At 38.5% G+C, this 17,680-nt stretch overlaps 1 protein-coding gene across 2 annotated transcripts in view; it reads left to right on the top strand.

The window, feature by feature from the left end:
* The first annotated feature begins 208 nt into the window (after positions 1 to 208).
* Positions 209 to 17,680, top strand: part of ALKBH8 (alkB homolog 8, tRNA methyltransferase) — a 72,086-nt gene continuing 54,614 nt past the window's right edge. Inside the window, exons 1-6 of one of the 2 annotated variants that reach the window (XM_019920572.3) lie at positions 209 to 336; positions 6,887 to 7,022; positions 10,518 to 10,755; positions 13,467 to 13,598; positions 14,634 to 14,729; positions 16,768 to 16,872. In XM_019920572.3, the coding sequence (XP_019776131.1) occupies positions 215 to 336; positions 6,887 to 7,022; positions 10,518 to 10,755; positions 13,467 to 13,598; positions 14,634 to 14,729; positions 16,768 to 16,872 (829 nt within the window). In that variant the 5' untranslated portion in view covers positions 209 to 214. The remainder of the gene's footprint in view (positions 337 to 6,886; positions 7,023 to 10,517; positions 10,756 to 13,466; positions 13,599 to 14,633; positions 14,730 to 16,767; positions 16,873 to 17,680) is intronic. The other variant, XM_019920574.3, reaches the window with a different exon arrangement.

Genomic DNA, 17,680 nt, shown 5'->3' on the forward strand with positions numbered 1-17,680 from the left:
GGGAGCTACCCCAAATAAGCTGCACTAACAACCCTTGCTATGCCCCTCGCAAAAGTCAACCTAATTTTCACTGTAACGGAGAGCAAGCCCTTCTCTAGTCAAAGACTCTTGGCAGAGAAACAGGCACTAAAAGCTCTGGGAGGCGAAAGGGATTGTGGGAACGCCGGTCATCTCCCCGCAGACTCATGGGAAATGTAGTGCAGTTTTCTCCAACATGGCTGCGCCCAGGAGAGTTGATGTGCTTGTACCCTCTGCGGCTTCTGGGGATAGAGTGGGAGAAACTGCCGAAGGAGAGAGCACCCGCGTGGCGAGAACCCAGCCTGAGTCAAGGCGGAGGTTTGTAGCACTTCTTATTGGCGGACATGATGGATGCAAATCGCCGCTTTCTCTTTTTGGCCTCTTCCGGTCTCCTCTATCTGCCTCAAGAGCTTCGGACCTCACCAGGGAGAGGAGGGATGGTCCGTGGGCAGTAGGTTGTCTGTGCATGGGGTGGTCCTGTCAGAGTTTGAGGTGCACGTGCTTGTATTTGTTGCGGGTGCTCACGTTGTGTCTGTGTCAATGTTCTGTTTCTTTTGGGGTTGGAGACAGGCGGTTGCAACCTGAGGAGTGTTGGTCAGTGGTGTTAGCTTTAGGGTTTTTTTTGACCCTGCCAATGCAGTGAAGAAAGGATGTTGCTGGTGGTCTGGTAGCTTACAAAGCTGAATCTTCCTATGCCCTTTTTTGAGTAAAACCGGAGACCCCTGGGCTTGTGGTACTGTGAGCCTATAGTTTGGGCTGATTTCATTTAACAGATACTTACTGAGTACTTGCTGAACTCTAGGCACTCAAGTGATGTGCCTTCAAGTAGGTCACAGCCTTCTGGGTGAGCCCAGCACACAAACAGGGAATTATAATATAATGTGAAAATTGCAGGGATAGAGATACACATTAGATATTAATGAAAACATTGAAGAGGGCCACCAAGCTCAGAATCCTGGCAAAGAGGTTTAGGAGGTAAGATGGCAAGTTTAATAAGTTTAGGATTACTCAGTAAGCGTTTATTGAGTAACTCCTAGGTGCTAGGTCCTGTTCTACGTGCTGAGTGCTACAGGGTGAATAATACAGACCAAAAAATCTCTACTTTCTTTTTTTCTTATTTCTTATTTATTTATTTATTTACTTTATTATTGGCGGCTCGGGTGAGGCACGTGGGATCTTCGTCGAGGCATGCGGGATCTTTCTTTGTCGTGTGAGCTTCTTTCTAGTTGTGGCGCGTCGGCTCCAGGGTGCGTGGGCTCTGTAGTTTTCTGCACGAGGGCTCTAAGTTGAAGCACGCGAGCTCAGTAGCTGTGGCGCGAGGGCTTAGTTGCCCTGCGGCATGTGGGATCTTAGTTGCCCCGCCAGGGATTGAACCCTCGTCCCCTGCATTGTAAGGTGGATTCTTTACCACTGGACCACCAGGGAAGTCCCAGAATCCCTACTTTCATAGAGCTTACCTTCCTAGTAAGTTAAAGGAGGAAGACAGAATAAAGACAATTACTGAGGGCATTAGAAAATATAGAGTAGGTATTCTTCAAAGAATTAAAATGAGGTGATATGACAGTGATGGGTCAATTTTTTCTAATCATTAAAAAAAAATTTTTTTTAAATAGGTAATGCAATTTGAATAGCTGCTAAATTCAAAACTTACAAAAGAGGAGCTTCTCATTCCTGTACCTACTCTACCTGTTTTCCCTTCCTGGTGGCAACCCATATCACTGATATCTTGTATGTTCTAGAAACCTGTATGTATAATTTGTATGCCTGTACTGTACTTTATAACCAGGGCTCATTTGATAGGAATTGAAGTTGTTTCCAATCTTTGCTATTAATTAAATTTAATTTACATACTAGCATAGGAACATTTGTCTATACTGCTTGGTTCATTTAGGCTGTCTTATTTAAGGAGAGCATAGACACACATATTACCATTACCATTTAGGCAATATCCAATAGGATGTGTTGGGGTTAAACTTACTAACAGAGCAGATGTGATTTATAAACCCTTGTTATCCTATGGAGAGTGTGCTTAGGCTGGACTCAGCATGGCTGGTGTTCTAATAAATAGTGACCTGGCTCCTGTAACATCCCATAACAGTCCCGTAACATGGCAAGGAGCACGCAAGCCTTTGTGCAAATCCCTTGTGGGAAATCCCTTGGCCAGAGAAGTGGCCTTGTTAGAAAGGGGCACCTCCACATCTCAGCAGCTGGTATCAGCCTATTCCTTGGTGAGGTGACTCTACTGGTCTTTCTTCACATGGAGTAATATTGCCTCACTGAGGGAAGAAGGGAAAGGGGATGACAGAAATGTGATTATGAGGCTCCATCTACTGGTGCTGGACTCTAAGTGTCAGACTTGAAAAAATGTATTCAGCATCATCTTTTTTCTCATTTCTTCCACTTTGCAGTCTTTGCTCATGTAACATATTTAGAAAAAAATTCTTAGTAGATTCATCCCTGTTCTTCATTGCTAACTGCAAAAATGATGATCTTGGAATGGAGTGGCAATAAGATAATTCTTTTGAGGGTGCTCAGCTTTTCTTGGTCTTCCTAAAGAAGTCTTATCTGGCTCTTCTGGAAATTAACAGTAATTTAGTAATAGACGTATTTAATACTTTTTACAAAGTTATGAGACAGTGTCAAAGAATAACACAGCCAGACATTAGTTAAAGCAGTGAAAACAGACTTTATTTAGTAATTATTGACAGTAGGAGAAAGAGCTAAACTCCATTCCAGTTTGTGTGGAAGTGATTAGGGGGTGTGTGTGTGGGTGCTCAGTAGAGTCGGAGAAGTAAAAAATTATAAAGGGTGGGTCAGTGTAAATGCAGTTAGGCCAGCTGGCAGTTGTCAAAGTTAGGATTCCATCCTGTCACAGAGACTGAGAGACAGAGGCCCTGTCCTTCCTGATGATTACATTTCAAAGGGGGAATTCCCTGGCAGTCCAGTGGTTAGGACTCCGTGCTTTCACTCGGAGGGCGCAGGTTCAATCCCTGGTGGGAGAACTAAGATTTTGCAAGCCTCATGGTGCCGTGAAAAAAACAAAACAAAATAAAAAACATTTCAAAGGAATGGTTCTCAGGTTCTTGAGAGAGACATGTCTGAGTTGCAGGAGATACATGTTCACAATTGTAAGCTGGTTTTTCTTTCTTTTTTTTTTTTTTTGTGGTACACTGGCCTCTCACTGTTGTGGCCTCTCCCGCTGTGGAGCACAGGCTCCGGACGCGCAAGCCCAGCGGCCATGGCTCACGGGCCCAGCCGCTCCGCGGCATGTGGGATCCTCCTGGACTGGGGCGTGAACCCGTGTCCCCTGCATCGGCAGGTGGACTCTCAACCACTGCGCCACCAGGGAAGCCCTGTAAGCTGGTTTTTTTGGGCAATTTTATTTAATTAATTTATTTTTTGGCTGAATTGGGTCTTCGCTGCTGCATGCGGGCTTTCTTTCTAGTTGCGGCGAATGGGGGCTACTCTTCGTTGTTGGGCTTCTCATTGTGGTGGCTTCTCTTGTTGTGGAGCACGGGCTCTAGGTGCGCAGGCTTCAGTAGTTGTGGCACGCGGGCTCTGTAGTTGTGGCTCACGGGCTGTAGAGCGCAGGCTCAGTAGTTGTGGCGCACGGACTTAGTTGCTCTGCAGCATGTGGGATCTTCCTGGACCAGGTCTCGAACCCGTGTCCCCTGCATTTGCAGGAGGATTCTTAACCATTGTGCCACCAGGGAAGTCCCGTAAGCCGTTTTTAATAAGTGCTTTAAAAAAGAAGGGAGGTCAGGGGCCTATTGTTAGGAGATGTTAGAACAAATAGTAAAATATCCAGGCAGCATTTTAAGTTTTCTCAGGCAGCCATTTTAATGGGGAGCTGGGGTCATCCTAGGGTATGGCTTTATGCTGCTATAAGCTAGAGTTTGGTGAAGTTTTTTAGTGCAGGGTTTGGATGGAGTTATGTGCCAAGAATAGGCACTATTTTTCCTGTTTTATAGGTGAAGAAACCTAAGCACAGAAATAAGTAACTCGCACAGGGTCATATAGCTAGTAAATTGTAAACCTGAGGTTTAAACCTAGAACCTGGACCCCTAAACACTGTGCTATACTGTCTCAAAAAACTGAAGGAGGCTCTGGGGAAACAAAAATATGATTTAATTCTTGTCATCAAAGAGCTCATAGTCCAGTGGAAGGGGACAAACATTAGAACAAATAATTAGTGCAATGTTAAAAATATATATTCAGCTGTCCCCTTCCTATGTAACGATGACTCCTAAACCTTTCTGTCTAACCTCATTTCTTCTCATTTTTCCACTTTATGTTTTTCATCTGCCAGCCAGACATTGCAACTGTGTATCTGAACGGTACTTCAAACATTATATCCTAAATCTGACTTATCACCTCCCTTACTGAGCAGCTCTTCCTGACCCTCTTCTGACTTTCCAGTTTTGGAATGACATCACTAGCCTCTCAGTCACTCAGACTCTGTCCTGCTAGTAACTGATCTCTGATTCTTCTCTCCCTCATGTCCGAGTAGTCATCAGGACTATTGATTATTCTTGAACTTTTCTTTTGCCCTCTCCCCTTCTCTCCCTATTTCCTTTCTTCCTACATACAGCCTTCACCCTAGATCAGGCCAGCATTTTTACTTGTTAAGCAGGGTTATTGCAAGTCCTTTTGCCTCTCATTTCCCTATTGTGCTGTCCAGCCAGCCTGTTTTACTGGCCTTACCTCCTATCACATCTGCTCCATGTATTAGTTAAACTGGATTACTGGCCGTTGTTTCAATAGTCTCAGCATTTTTCTCTGTACATAAAGATTAATAATTAGAGTTTTGACTGTTTGAGAGCTATTTTGGAATATGATTTATTTTTATTTTTATTTTTTTGCGCTGCGCTGGTCTCTCACCGTTGTGGCCTCTCCCGTTGCGGAGCACAGGCTCCGGACGTGCAGGCTCAGCGGCCATGGCTCACAGGCCTAGCCGCTCCGCGGCCTGTGGGATCTTCCCGGACTGGAGCACGAACCCGTGTCCCCTGCATCGGCAGGCGGACTCTCAACCACTGCGCCACCAGGGAAGCCCTGATTTTTTAAAAAATAAATTTATTTATTTTATTTATTTTTGGTTGTGTTGGGTCTTCATTGCTGTGTGTGGGCTTTCTCTCGTTGCAGTGAGCGGGGGCTACTCTTCGTTGAGGCATGCGGGCTTTTCATTGCAGTGGCTTGTCTTGTTGCAGAGCACGGGCTCTAGGTGCGTGGGCTTCAGTAGTTGTGGCACGTAGGCTCAGTAGTTGTGGCTCGTGGGCTCTAGAGTGTAGGCTCTAGAGTTGTGGCGCACGGGCTTCGTTGCTCCGCGGCGTGTGGGATCTTCCAGGACCAGGGCTCGAACCTGTGTTCCCTGCATTGGCAGGCGGATTCTTAGCCACTGCACCGCCAGAGAAGTCCCTGGAATATAATTTTATTTAACTTCTTAAACTTATTTCATTTGCTAACTTTGAAGACTTTCAAGTGGGTGAAGAGTGGAATCAGTGGATAAGCCAATATTCTCTGCTCTAAAAAATTATGTCTACTACTCACTGTCTTTGCCAGACACATCTATTTCTATTTTTAGCTTCTGTTCTTTATTGCCTCACTGGATACCCTCCCTTCCACATGACTGTATATTTCTTGTCCTTTGATACTCAGCTCAAGTCCCCTTTTGTTTTGAAGTTCTCCCAAACTTTTCCAGTTGACATTGATCTTATCTTTTTTGTCTCTAATTTGTATCACATCTAAAGACCATTAATACTTAATTATCTAAAGACACGTCATATTCTTTCATTGTTTAATGTTTGTTTTCCTCAACTAACTTATAAACTGGTTGAAAGCATAAACTATGTATTATATTTGTATGCTGTAGAGTGCTGAGACCATAAGTAGGCATGTGTATATTCACTCATTATCATTTGTTTATCCCTTCAACAAATTTTTGTTGAGCACCTACTGTGTGCTGGCATTCCTTGGAGTTTACATCCTGATGGAGGAATTAAGCCAGCAAATTAATCATCACAAATTGTGTTAAGTTCTGTGAACAAAATAAAATAGACTTCTATAATAAAGCATAATGTAGGGTGCTGATTTGGATAGTGCAAAGACCTTTTTTGGAATAGCACTCAGTAACTACTTGCTGATTGACATATTTCAAAAAAAATGAAAACACAATTCTATGGGGTTCTTATACCTGTTATTTTAAAAATTATAGATACAAAAATATATAACATATAGCTTAAAAATAATAAAACAAACACCTAAACCACCACCTAGCTTAAATATTTTTGATGCCTCTATGTGTCCCTTTCATATCACAGTTCTGTCCTCCCCCCATGAAATAACTTCTCTCCTGAACTTTGCGTTTATCATTTCCTTGCTTTTCTTTGCATTATGCTACATATGTATTTCTAAACAACATATGGCTTACTTTTGGATTTTGAACTTTATATAATGGAATCATACTGTATATTCTTCTGTAAATTTTGTCTGTTTGTTTCTCCCTTTTTTCCTTTCCTAACATTATGTTGTGAGATTTGTTTGTGGCACATTTTACCTTGGACTTCATAAGTAAAGGGAACGCATGTGGGAAAATATCTCACTTAATAGCACTAAAGCATTGACATGTTTTGTAGAACCTACCAGAGATGCTATTAGATGTTCTTGCTTCTTTGTTACCTTCTTAAATATTCCTTTATTGTCCATGCGTCTGTTTGTTCTCACTTCTCTTTGTTGGTGACAAGTATGGTAACCATTTAAAAATTATCGCATAGAAATATTTATAAACTATAAAATACATGAATAGTATTATTATAACTGTTTCTTGGGACTCTTTAAGGTTGACATTTTATACTTTTTTTTTTTTTTTAAGTATTGCCATGGACAGCAACCACCAAAGTAATTACAAACTCAGTAAAACTGAGAAGAAGTTCTTAAGGAAACAGATTAAAGCCAGGCATACTTTGCTGAGACATGAAGGCATTGAGACAGTATCCTATGCTACTCAGGTGACCTAAAACTATTATTATCATTTGAATGTAAATGTATTGCCATGTTAGTGTGTTCTAAGTAATATTTCTTAATAATTGCTCAGAGAAGAAGGCTATAATTGTTCCATCATGTGTTACGATCTGTGTTAAATATACATATGATAAGACCTGCTAACTTTCTATTTGGGGACATAGCCTAGTATAGTTTGAATTTCCACTGAGGAAGTTGTAATTCTGTATTAATAACAATAACACTATACAACTGTTTACAGTTTACAAAGCATACTTATATTCATTATTATATTTAATTCCCTAGAAATCCTTATGAGGTAGATGAGAAAACTAAGGTTCTGAAAGGTTGTGATATGTCCATTGATATAAGGTGCTGAATAGAAACCTAAAGCTAGATCTTTTGTACCCTAATGCAGTCTTCTTTCTTCTATTCCTAACTTCATCTCTATTATAAAGTATTTGATTATATGCTGTGAAACATTTCTTATTTATGAGACCTCATTTACAAAGCCTTTTTATTTTCTTATGGGCAATGATTAAATGATATATATGTATGTATGTATAGATACCCCCCCACCCGCCTTCCACACACACACACACACACACACACACACACACACACACACACACACACACACACACATACATACATACACACAAACTCTTCCTGGGCTATGAATGAGAAGAACTTATTTTAACTCTTAGCTTCTCCACGTATTTGTACATGAGCAGTACCCTTTGACTTCAGCTTTCTTCATTTGTAAGGACATAGTATTACATACTTTTTATTCCATTGGATTGTTACATTCTAAAGAGAACACGTATATGATAGTACTTCTTAGTCATTAAAATACCACATGAATGTAAAGTATTCTTATCATATTCTTTCTGGTTGTAAAGATATAGGATAACAGTAGTAAGGCAGCTTAGCTAGCATCTAACTGAGGACCAAAGACATAAAATTTAGGAGGTGAAGCTGGGATTAAAATTTAGACCTCTTGATTCTCAGACCAGTACTCTTCTCTAATGCTTTTTCTGTCTTCCGTACTGCATCATAGTTTAGGAATGAGTGCTCTATTTAGGGAGATTTAATATTAGCAGGTAAAAGGCCCAGACTTATATTTTCTTAAATATTAATAACTTCAGGCCCTCTCACCCGTGGCATCCACGCACAGTGTGCCTCACGCCCAGGTTCCTGCACTGTTCCCTCGCAGCCATGAGACGCCAGGTGCTCCTTCTGCTCCTGCCACCCGTGCTGGCCACACTGGGGGCTCGGGGGCTCCATGACCGATGAAATACAGTGTAACGTGATGAGGCAAGCTGCCTGTGGTGGGAGATGCATTCCTGTGGCCTGGCTCTACAACGGAGGGCAGGAGTGCCTGGATGGGGCGGACGAGCAGTGTGCTTTGCAGGTGCGAAATCTTCATCAAGCGCTAATCACTGAAGAAACAGTTGTAAGGTATCATCCAAAAAAACCAGCATCATGGAGAATTTTTCCTTTCCTGAAGTACACCTTCAATAAAAGCACATATACATGAAAAAAAAAACAAACCCAATAACTTCAGAGAATTTAAACCAAATCCCTCAAAAAAGGATGGAGTGGATAATAGATTAGAATTAATGTCTGCACGCACTTCCTGCCAAGACCACTGAGGCTGTGAGGCATTCAGAAGATTTATGATATACCCTATTTTCATCAATTCTCAAGCATAACTGGCATTTTTTCCCCTTACAGGGGTTGTGAAGACAAGTGGTAAGAAAAGAAATGGGTTAAGTTTCTTTGCTGCCTCTGAAACTTGTTTCTGGTTGAGGTTGACTTTTTTCTTCAGATCTCTAGAAGCTTTAATCATATTTTATAGTATTGTATTAATGTGTTTATTAGTGTGTGTGTGTATACTTACATACATATAAAGTATTGGCTGCCCCATGAAAGAACAGAGCTTTACTTATTATCCAATTTTTTTTTTTTTTTTTTTTTTTGCGGTACGCGGGCCTCTCACTGCTGCGGCCTCTCCCGTTGCGGAGCAACAGGCTCCGGAACCGCAGGCCCAGCGGCCATGGCTCACGAGCGCAGCCGCTCCGCAGCATGTGGGATCCTCTCGGACCAGGGCACGAACCCGTGTCCCCTGCATCGGCAGGCGGACTCTCAACTACTGCGCCACCAGGGAAGCCCTATTATCCAATTTTATAATAATTGTTTTATATTCTTTTAAAACAGTGTTCTAGATATTCCCATTTTATGCATATGAAGCTAAAACATTATGTTCTACACATAAATCAGGTGTTGGCAGACTACTGTCTTCAGGTCAAATCTGGCTTGTGAGATAAGAATGAGTTTTCCATTTTTAAGGGTTGTTTAAGAATAAAACAAGACTATGTGGCAGAGGCTTATATGACCTGTGAAGCTTAAAATATTTACTATCTGGCCCTTTTCAGAAAAGTTTTGCCAATACCTGGTATAAATGATGAAACTGATGAGTGTAGGCCATCAGTTGTTTACTTTTGTTATGCTACAGAGTTTAAAGATCTTAATGCTGTGTAGAATGTTTTTTAAGTACAGAGACTATAATGGCACTAGGCTATAAGCATCAGAATAAAAATAGAAAACCTCCCCTACCTAATTCCTTGAGTAAAGTTGAACAGGATTGCAAATGACAGGAAGTAAGCATGATATTTACAAAGGAAAAAAATTTAATTGCAAAATGACTGAATAACCCACAAACAGAGGAAATTTTTCCTGTTTTATGTTCAATAGAACTTGTAATTGTTTTTTTCTTCCAGCCAGTACCTTTACCTTTAGTTTTTAGTAAATATTGTATAATGGTTATATCAAAAAGTATGGATTCTGGAAACTGACAGAAGTAAATTTGAAACCCAGCTCCAACTAATCACCATCTTAACCTCATTTTTCTGATTTTTAGTTTCTTTCTGTATGAAGTGGGGCTTATATTACCCACTTTGTAGGATTGTTGTGAAGATTATGTTAATGAAGATTGAGTAGGTAAAAACATATAGCACAGTGTCTAGCAAAAAAGCAAGTATTGGGCTTCCCTGGTGGCGCAGTGGTTGAGAGTCCGCCTGCCGATGCAGGGCACACGGGTTCGTGCCCCGGTCTGGGAAGATCCAGCATGCTGCGGAGCAGCTGGGCCCGTGAGCCATGGCCGCTGAGCCTGCACGTCCAGAGCACAGGCTCCGCAATGGGAGAGGTCACAACAGTGAGAGGCCCGCGTACCACAAAAAAAAAAAAAAAAAAAAGGCAAGTATTATGTAAATCCTTGTTTCTTCTCTCTGCCTCCTCTTTCTGTTTCATTGTGTTAAATTTATGAGCAGTGAAAGCTATCTTTTAATTTGTATGTATATGGTCATTAAGAAATGAATATTTTACTGAAAAGGCTATTAAAAATCAGTATTATTTACAATATCTTATTTTTAAATTTCATTTAAAAATAACAGATTGATATCAATTGCTCATGTTACTTTCTTTTTTTTGTTTTTTTTTAGAGCCTGATTGTTGCCAATGGTGGTTTGGGTAACCGAGTGAGTAGGAACCAACTGCTCCTGGTGTTAGAGAAGTGTGGATTGGTGGATGCTCTCTTAATGCCACCTAATAAGCCCTACTCATTTGTAAGATACAAAACTGTAGAAGAATCCAAGAAAGCCTATGATACTCTCAATGGAAAAGAAATAGTGGATGACTTAGGACAAAAGATTATTCTGTACTTGAATTTTGTGGAAAAAGGTATATCATACAGGTATCTTTTTAAAAATGGTTTTTGCTTTTGTGTGTTTTCTTTTCTTACCTCAGTTGGAAGTTTCAGTTATTGTGAAACAGAATTGAATGTCAGTTAAGCAACCCCTTTTTGTTTAACAAACATTCTTTAAGTGCCTAGTTTGTACAGGCATGGGACTAGTAGTTGAAGGGAGGTGATTTAGACATAGCTTACCAACCTAACAATACATTTATTATGTATGCATGTTATTTTGGAGCCCTGCTATCTAATTGTGTCTTTCAAAATTTATTGTTGAGGATTTAGATCACCAATTTATTTTACAGTGTCTACCCAGAAGCTTTCAATGAGTCACTTAGGAATTAATTGTGATCCAAATGATTACGTGCCAAGGTTCATGATTATGGAGGAGCAACTTTAGCTACCAAAGATCCCCAAAGCTTTAGAGTGGCGATGTCCAGTAGAACATTCTGTGATGATGGAAATATGTTCATATTTTATATCTGTACTGTCCAACACGATTGTTTGGTTTTTAAATTTAATTTTATTTAAATTAATTAAGTTAACTAATTTAAATAAAAGCTTTGTAGACTGATTTACAGAATTGCTGCAGGGATTATTACATCTTTTCACCACTGAGCCATGGAAATGAGATACATTGAGATGAACTTAGACTTCTAATCTCCTCCTATTATATTCATTTGCCACCTATTTAGGCAATTAAAGAGTTTTGTTTAGATATGCTGGGAGTGGGTAGGAGAGTAGAATATGATCAAATTTATGTTTTATAAAATAAGGTTCAAAGGAAACTTTAACTCCTTTATAGATATATTTTAGAAGTTATAATTCTCAGTGTCTATATGTACTTAATTTTTAAAATTTCTTTAAAAATTTCTTTAATTTATTTATTTTTGGCTGCAATTGGGTCTTCATTGCTGCACGCTGGCTTTCTCTAGTTGTAGTGAGTGGGGGCTACTCTTCGTTGCAGTGCACGGGCTTCTCACTGTGGTGGCTTCTCTTGTCATGGAGCATGGGCTCTGGGCATGCCGGCTTCAGTAGTTGTGGCACGTGGGCTTAGTAGTTGTGGCTCGCGGGCTCTAGAGCGCAGGCTCAGTAGTTGTGGTGCACGGGCTTAGTTGCTCCGCTGCATGTGGGATCTTCCCGGACCAGGGATTGAACCCATGGCCCCTGTATTGGCAGGCGGATTCTTAACCACTGCGCTACTGGGGAAATCCAATATGTACTTAATTTTAAATCTGACTTAAGCTTTCAGATTTTGAAAACTAGATTTTTTCGTATTTTGTGTTTGTGATCAGTTTTTGAAAATTGTATGCTTTAGGAATAAGTCTTTTTTTTTTTTTTTAAATTGGGGTACAGTTGTTTTACAATGTTGTAGGAATAAGTCTTAATCAAAAAATATTGTCCTTGGGTTTTCCCCCATTCAGCATGTTGAACACTGTAAGAAATTGCATGAAATGAGTTTTGGAGTGTTTTTTATTTGAAATCCTGTATTAGGTCCAGATGTACTTTTTTAATGTATTTTTTATTGAAGTATAGTTGATTTACAAGGTTGTGTTAGTGTCTGGTGTACAGCAAAGTGATTCGGTTTTATATATGTGTGTGTGTGTGTGTGTGTGTGTGGAAAAGAATATGAGAAAGAATATATATGTATGTATACATATATACATACATATATATTCTTTCTCATATTCTTTTCCATAATAGTTTACTACAGGATATTGAATATAGTTCCCTGTGCTATACAGTAGGACCTTGTTGTTTATCCATTCTATATATAATAGTTTGCGTCTGCTAATCCCAAACTCCCAAAACCATCCCTCTCCCACTGCCCGCCCCCCTTGGCAACCAACCACAAGTGCATTCTCTATGTCTGTGAGTCTGTTTCATTTGTGTCATATTTTGGATTCCACATATAAGTGATATCATATGGTATTTGTCTTTCTCTTTCTCACTTACTTCCCTTAGTATTATAATCTCTAGGTGCTTCCATGTTGCTGAAAATGGCATTATTTCATTCTTTTTTATGGCTGAGTAGTATTCCTGTGTGTGTGTGTGTGTGTGTGTGTGTGTGTGTGTATGTGTATGTTTGTATTTACCACATCTTCTTTATCCATTCATCTGTCAATGGACATTTATGTTGCTTCCATGTCTTGGCTATTGTAAATAGTGCTGCTATGAACATTGGGGTGCATGTATCTTTTTGAATTATAGTTTTGTCCTGATGTATGTGCAGGAGTGAGATCGCTGAGTCATATGACAACTCTATATTTAGTTTTTTTAAGAAACCACCATACTGTTGTTTTACACTCTTCTATTACTTGACCATAGGAGCAAAAATGAGTATTTAAATTTTTTTATTCAATATTTAGAATCTGGTTTGTTTATGGAGGTGCATACTGTAGATATTATGAGAAACCTTTTTTCTTAGTGAGATTTAAAAAGTGGCTTAATTGTGTTCAAACAAAATATTTAAGTAAATACTGTTCTATTTGCTATTGGTAATTGCAGTGGATAAAATGTACCATAATTTTTATCTTGGCCTTTATTTTTTGTTTTTAATATGTTGTGTGCCTTTCAGCATTCTTATTTCTAAAAATGAGGTTTGGGGTTTTATGAACTGATAAACGGCTATTGGACAGAATTATTTGTCTATGAGAACTTTAAGTTTTGTATTTTGACTATTTTAATTTCATTTCCCCAGCACAGTGGAAAGAGTTGGGGCTTCAAGCCTTGCCTCCAGGCCTCATGGTAATAGAAGACATTATTTCTTCTGAGGATGAGAAAATGCTTTTGGAAAGTGTTAACTGGACAGAAGATACAGACAATCAAAATTGTAAGTAAAACTTTAAATCTGGTATTTAAAAGTTTCTGCAAAATGCCTTATCCTCCTTTGGTTTATTAAAACTCTGTTTCCTCAAAATTACTGAAAGTACCCTGGATACAATGTTAGGTAAGTCATACCAACAATTCTTAAGAGCATTAATAATAAATAGCATTTATATAGGTATCAATTTAAAACTCCAAACTGATTAATATTTATTAGTCAACATTTGTGCAACTAACATTTATAAGCCGTTTTATATACAGTTGGTTGTCTGTTCCGTATCCATGAATTCCGTCAACCATGGATTGAAAATATTTGGAAAAAAAAGAGAAATTCCAAATAAATAAAAAAAAAAGAAAAAGAAAAAAGAAAAATTCCAGAAAGTTCCAAAAAGCAAAACTTGAACTTGCCGCATGTTGGCAACTATTTACATAGCATTTACGTTGTTATTTACAACTATTTTACATAGCATTTACGTTGTACTAGGTATTGTAAATAATCTAGAGATTATTTAAAGCATGCTGGAGGATGTGAAAGCTGTATGAAGGTTACATGCAAATACTGCACTATTTTATGTAAGAGACTTTATTGTCCTTGGATTTTGGTATTTGAGGGAACCAATCCCCCAAGGATACCCAGGGACAACCCTATATTGTCTTATTTGGTTCTCTCCACCCTAAGACAAATTTCCTATGAGGAATCAGCAGTTCAGTAACATATCATTATAATGTAGTAAGAACCTCCTGGAGAAATTTACAAATTCGTTACTTTGACTCTTTTCCAGATCATTAGCAATCTTATGAGTGGCAGTGGACATGTTTAGCTCTTTCAGATTGACTGGGTGAAACCCTTAAAAGTTTGTTTCAATTTTAGACTTAATAGCAGCTATGAGGTAGAATGTTTCATTTTACTAAAGACAATAATTTAGCAGTTAACAAAAGTTACCATTACTAAACCAATCCTTATTCATAAAGTTGACTTTGAAATACATGAGGAATCAAATTCTTTTTCTCCTAAATAGTTTACTTTCTTCTCTTCATACAGTTCAAAAATCCTTAAAACACAGAAGAGTAAAGCATTTTGGCTATGAATTCCACTATGAGAACAACCATGTAGATAAAGATAAGCCATTACCTGGGGGTAAGTAATTGTTGTGTTTTTTTTATACATTAAAAAAAATTTTTTTTAATTTATTTATTTAATTAATTTATTTTTGGCTGCATTGGGTCTTCATTGCTGCATGCAGGCTTTCTCTAGTTGTGGCGAGTTGGGGCTACGCTACTCTTTGTTGCAGTGCGTGGGCTTCTCATTGCGGTGGCTTCTCTTGTTGCGGAGCATGGGCTGTAGGTGCATAGGCTTCACTAGTTGTGGCACGCGGGCTCAGTAGTGTGGCTCGTGGGCTGTAGAGCACAGGCTCAGTAGTTGTGGCACACAGGCTTAGTTGCTCCGTGGCATGTGGGATCTTCCTGGACCAGGGGTCGAACCCGTGTCCCCTGCATTGGCAGGCGGATTCTTAACCACTGCACCACCAGGGAAACCCAGTAACTGTTAATAAATAATAAGGGCTGGTAAAAATTAATATATTAATAATATTAAGATATCATGGTTGAGATTATTTTTCATTTGTCATTTGTAGGTAAACTTATGAAACAGTTGATTAAATTTAAACCATTTTAATTAACTAAATAGTGTCGTTTTGTGTTAAAAATGTTATACATATAAATAAAGCTAAATTTAATTTCTCTTGAACACTATCCATACTCCCATACTCCTCTTCAGAAGTAGTACCATTAACAGTTTAGTGTATACTATTTCAATCCTTATAAATGAGTTTACATCCAAATAACCTGTAAACGTATATAGGTGTTAACACGTAGTATTACATTGTATGTTATAAATTGTATATTCATATATTACCACATTATCACAATATGTCTTAGAGATCTTATATAGGTTTTCATTTTACTGAATGTTCAATAATAGCTTATTCAGTTAATTTCCTTTTGCTAGACATTTAGGCTATTTCTAGTTTTTAGCTGTTACAAGTTGTGCTGCAGTGAATATCTTTGTATACACCTCTTTATGCATTAAAGCAAGAGTTGCTCAAGGGAAACTACTAAATTAGAATTGTGTCAGAGTTATGTTCGTTTAAAAATGTCAATAGACACTGACGAATTGCACCCTAAAAAAGCTATACCAACATACTCTCACGAAGTGTGCACCTCCTTCCCCCTACCCCTAGCAGCATGTGATATTGTAAAACTTTTAACTTTATAATCACCTGATTACTAGTGAGGTTGGCCATTTTTATTTCCTTTTCTGTGAATTCTTTTTCATCTTCTTTACCAGTTTTTTCTAATGGGTGGTCAAATATATTAATAAGAATTTGCTACATAATCAGGATATTAATCCTTTGGTAGAATTGTTCGTTGGAGTTAAATTTATCTGTATTTTTATGACTTTAATCTTATTTAAATATTTCCTTTGCCTCATGAAATAACATTTATGACTCCAATAAAAGTAAGTTAGTTCCACTTTGAAAAGCATGTTTTTTAAAGAGAAATAATTTAAAATAATTAAATTTAAAGTAAATTAATAATTTAAAATAACAAAAAAGAAAGTGGTCAGGATAATTTCCAGTATATAATATCATAAATGTTATAATCTTATTTCTGTTTTACAAAATACCAAAATTGTTGTCTGCAAAATTGTTCTTTTGTACATTTTATTTGATAAAATCAATAAAATAACTTTAAAAGATTCTTAAAATTTTGTTTTAATTTTACTTTGCTTGTGAGTTTACTGTTATGTTTGGATCTGACCACTAAACTAAAAGCTGTGTGATTTTGTTTTGTTTTGTTTTGTTTTTGCGGTACGCGGGCCTCTCACTGTTGTGGCCTCTCTTGTTGCGGAGCACAGGCTCTGGACGCGCAGGCTCAGCGGCCATGGCTCACGGCCATGGCTCACGGGCCTAGCCACTCCGTGGCATGTGGGATCTTCCCGGACCAGGGCACAAACCCGTGTCCCCTGCATCGGCAGGCGGACTCTCAACCACTGCGCCACCTGGGAAGCCCCAAAGCTGTGTGATTTTTATCATAGTGACTATTTTTTCATTCTTGGGTAAAACATGCAAAGTAAATATTTTAATATGTTTCACCTTTATGATTACTGGTTTCAGGTCTTCCGGACATTTGTGATAGCATTTTGGAGAAATGGTTGAAGGAAGGTTTCATTAAACATAAACCTGATCAACTGACTGTTAACCAGTATGAACCTGGGCATGGTGAATATTTCTTCTTCTAAAATTCCAGTCATATATTTCATAACTAAGTGGGTTATATAACTCTAAGATCAAAGATAGTATTTTTTAGCTCGAACTGACTCTTAATACGCTTATGTTTGTTACCTGTGTTGATTTCAATCCATTTGCAAGTCTCCGCTCAGTCTCTTGAGGCATTTGCATCTCTAAGTGTAAACAGACACAGTTGCTATTTGTGATTTTCTTTTGTTCTCCCTCAACATTTTTTTTTTAGAGAGGGAGAAGATTGCTTTAAAAACAAAGGAGGCATGTAAAGTGGAAGAAATCAAATAATTTACAGGTACATAGAAGAAGACTAACTGGTTGGATCATCATGCTCTTCTTTCTCTTCTGTCGAGAATGTGGAAGACAATTCTAGGATGACATTTTAGTAAAAAATCTTTAGGTTATTGATTTTTTGCACTTGTTAGCAGCATCTTCGTCTGATATTTGTACTAATCAAATGATATTGAGGGTTTTATTAATGGCAGGAGTTGTGGCGTTTTTTCCTTCTCTGCATTTATCAGGATGTTTTATGATAGCTTATTTACCTATCAGTCTTTCCATTGGTCTATAAGCTCCTTGAGGACAGAGATTGTGTCTTACTAGGTTTAGGTACCCTCACCATGTAGCAAGGTTCCTTTCAAGTAAGAGATACTCATTTAACATAGATTGAGAGACTGGTGGAAGAAGCCATATCTTAGTTATTGATAAGATTAGTCTTCACACCTGGCTGTTGTTTTTGTTCTACAGGTACTTGGGAATCCAGTATTCAGAGGTCAAAATGACTTTG

This window comes from Tursiops truncatus, chromosome 8 (genome assembly GCF_011762595.2).
Source record: "Tursiops truncatus isolate mTurTru1 chromosome 8, mTurTru1.mat.Y, whole genome shotgun sequence".
Lineage (NCBI taxonomy): Eukaryota > Metazoa > Chordata > Mammalia > Artiodactyla > Delphinidae > Tursiops > Tursiops truncatus.